This window comes from Helianthus annuus, chromosome 11, assembly GCF_002127325.2.
Source record: "Helianthus annuus cultivar XRQ/B chromosome 11, HanXRQr2.0-SUNRISE, whole genome shotgun sequence".
Taxonomy (NCBI): domain Eukaryota; kingdom Viridiplantae; phylum Streptophyta; class Magnoliopsida; order Asterales; family Asteraceae; genus Helianthus; species Helianthus annuus.
Genome location: NC_035443.2, coordinates 62536857 through 62539201, shown reverse-complemented (window position 1 = coordinate 62539201; position 2345 = coordinate 62536857). Strand labels below are relative to the sequence as shown.

Genomic DNA, 2345 nt, shown 5'->3' with positions numbered 1-2345 from the left:
ACTAGAAGAACATGGTCACTGCATTGGTTCTGAACAAAAAGTATAAATTCTCGCACATTGTTTTTCATTACATGGCCAAGAATATTAAGACGAAGAGCCGGACTTGGTCTTATCAAAGATTTGTGCAGATGCTGATCGATCATGCATATCCAGATATTGAACGTGATTTGAAGGATGATTTGTTAGTTCAGTCACATATGAGCAATGATTCTCTCAAGCAGCTTGCAAGATATCACCCAAACCATCCAGAACCAAAGATAGTTGCTAAATTCTTCGGATTTATAAAGGATGCGAATTATGTTGATCCTGATCCAGTTGATCATCAAAACTGGAGGAATGAAGCAGAAATGAAGGAAGCAGCTTACGTTGATGAGCTTAAGACTCTTGAGGAGTTCAAAACCACTCGAAATGACTGGTTTGTCAAAGAAACGAGGAGGAGAGGCAACAAGGCCACCCCTAAATCACAAGAGGGTGAGGGATCATCATCGCAGCCAAAGAAGAAACAAAAGAAAGTGACTAAGACGTTACTGATCGATGAGCCTGAGGTTGAAGAGCCGGTTGAAACTGCAGAAGAAGATCTGTATGCTGATATTGATCAAGTGATGTTAAATGTTGATGATTTAGTGTCTGATCAAGCAGTTAATGTAGAAGCGGAAAAAGAGAAAGTTATTGATGATGTCGAAGGTGATGATGTCAATAATAGTACTACAAGCTCTTCGAGTTCTTCTGATGATGAAATAGATGAGACAGAACGTCTAAAAAGAATTCAAGAAGCTACAGAGAAAGAAAAGCAGTTAAGGAAGAGAAAGAGACAGGAGAAAGATGATGCTGCATACATTCCATCTCCTGAGCACGTTTCTGAATCACAATCACCTTCAAGTGGTAAAAAGAAAGCAGGTGAAAGAAAAAGGATTGTATCTCCAAAAATTAAGAAAGTTACTACAAAGATTACGAAGCCAAAGATTGTGTTAAAGAAGAAACCAGCCAAAGAACCAAGTAAACCATCAACACCACCACCTGAGCCTACCCCACATCAATCACCAATACAATCACCTCCTCGACAACCAACACCTCCCAGACAGCCATCACCACCAAAACAACCAACACCACCTAGATAACCTTCACCATTACATTTTCACCATTACATCTCTCACCACCACAACAACAAACCTTGCTTACATCTCAAGAAATATTTCAAACACCACCACTCACCCAAATTCAGCTAACTCCTGGTTCTTCTGGCCACAAGGGTCTTCATATTCCTCCGGATAATCTTGAAGATATTGGAGATTTTGGCTTTGCAAACGATGAACAGGTGAAGAAGTTAGAAAAGAAGATGGATGACGTGTTGAATGAAAACAAAGTAGTTGCAGCAGAAAGCAAGAAAGTTGCTGAACGTGAAAAGATTCTCGAAATGCGTGTGAAGAAATTAGAGTCTGACAACAAGGCATTGGTAAAGAAGATTGATACTGATCAAACTGAGATTGATTTCCTGAAGGTGCGAGTGGCTGAACTTGAAGAAGAAAAGGCTTGCAGAGATGAGCAGAACAAGTATTTCTAGATGAAAAACAAAGAGCTTGAGGCTGCAAAGGTATCTAAAGAGCATGAGTTCTACATGTTGAATAAAGTAGTGGAGAATATGCTCGGAACGTCAATTGAATAAAGATTCAAATAGATTCAAGTTGAAGAGCTTAGGGCAAAACGCCAAGCTGAGATTGATGAACAGATGAAAGATAAGGGAAAGGGTGCTGAAAGCAGTGTGGCAGCAGTTGAGAGATCAATTGTTCCATCCTTAGTGGTTGAAAATCCAGTACCTTTATCTTCAGTATCAGCAATCTTTGAAGAACCTGTAACACTGGAAGATCTTGCTGCTGATGACGATGAAGAAGATGATGAGGAGGATGACGATGAAGAGGGTGATGAAGAAGAGGGTGATGACGAGGAAGATGACGATGATGAGAAAGACTTTTCAGCTAGCAGTCATGGTTCTGATAATGACGATGACGATGCTCAAGGTGGTATGGGAATTAAAGTAACTGAAGCTTCCAATGAAAGAACTGTTGATGACTTTCTGAATGATTCTGTGAATGAAGAGTCATGCGGAGCTGAAGGAAAGGGGGAGTCTTGTTGGGATTGAACCCTACCAAAGGAACAGATAATGTAAAGCCAAAACCTGTTCACAACAGTGGATTCACAATAAGCAGATGTTTACACTAAGCTCTCCCCTTGACAGTGGTTACCTATCTGCTGATACACTCTAAACACTGCTCAGAAGAACAACTGATGAACCAAACACTGATGGAACAACTAAAGACTGCTGAAAACAAACACTGAGCTCTATCTAC

The 2345-nt window shown here is 40.3% G+C and overlaps 1 protein-coding gene across 1 annotated transcript; it reads left to right on the top strand.

The window, feature by feature from the left end:
• The first annotated feature begins 1561 nt into the window (after positions 1 to 1561).
• LOC110888558 (histone chaperone RTT106-like) lies at positions 1562 to 2137 on the top strand. The gene is made up of 2 exons (XM_022136079.1): positions 1562 to 1591; positions 1676 to 2137. The coding sequence occupies exons 1-2, from the start codon at positions 1562 to 1564 to the stop codon at positions 2135 to 2137; spliced, it is 492 nt and encodes a 163-aa protein (XP_021991771.1).
• The last annotated feature ends 208 nt before the right edge of the window (positions 2138 to 2345 follow it).

Coding starts and splice junctions, on each gene's coding strand:
- LOC110888558 (XM_022136079.1), top strand. CDS start 1,562: ATGAAAAACAAAGAGCTTGAGGCTGCAAAG. Junction 1,592..1,675: donor AAGAGCTTGAGGCTGCAAAG/GTATCTAAAGAG, acceptor AGATTCAAATAG/ATTCAAGTTGAAGAGCTTAG.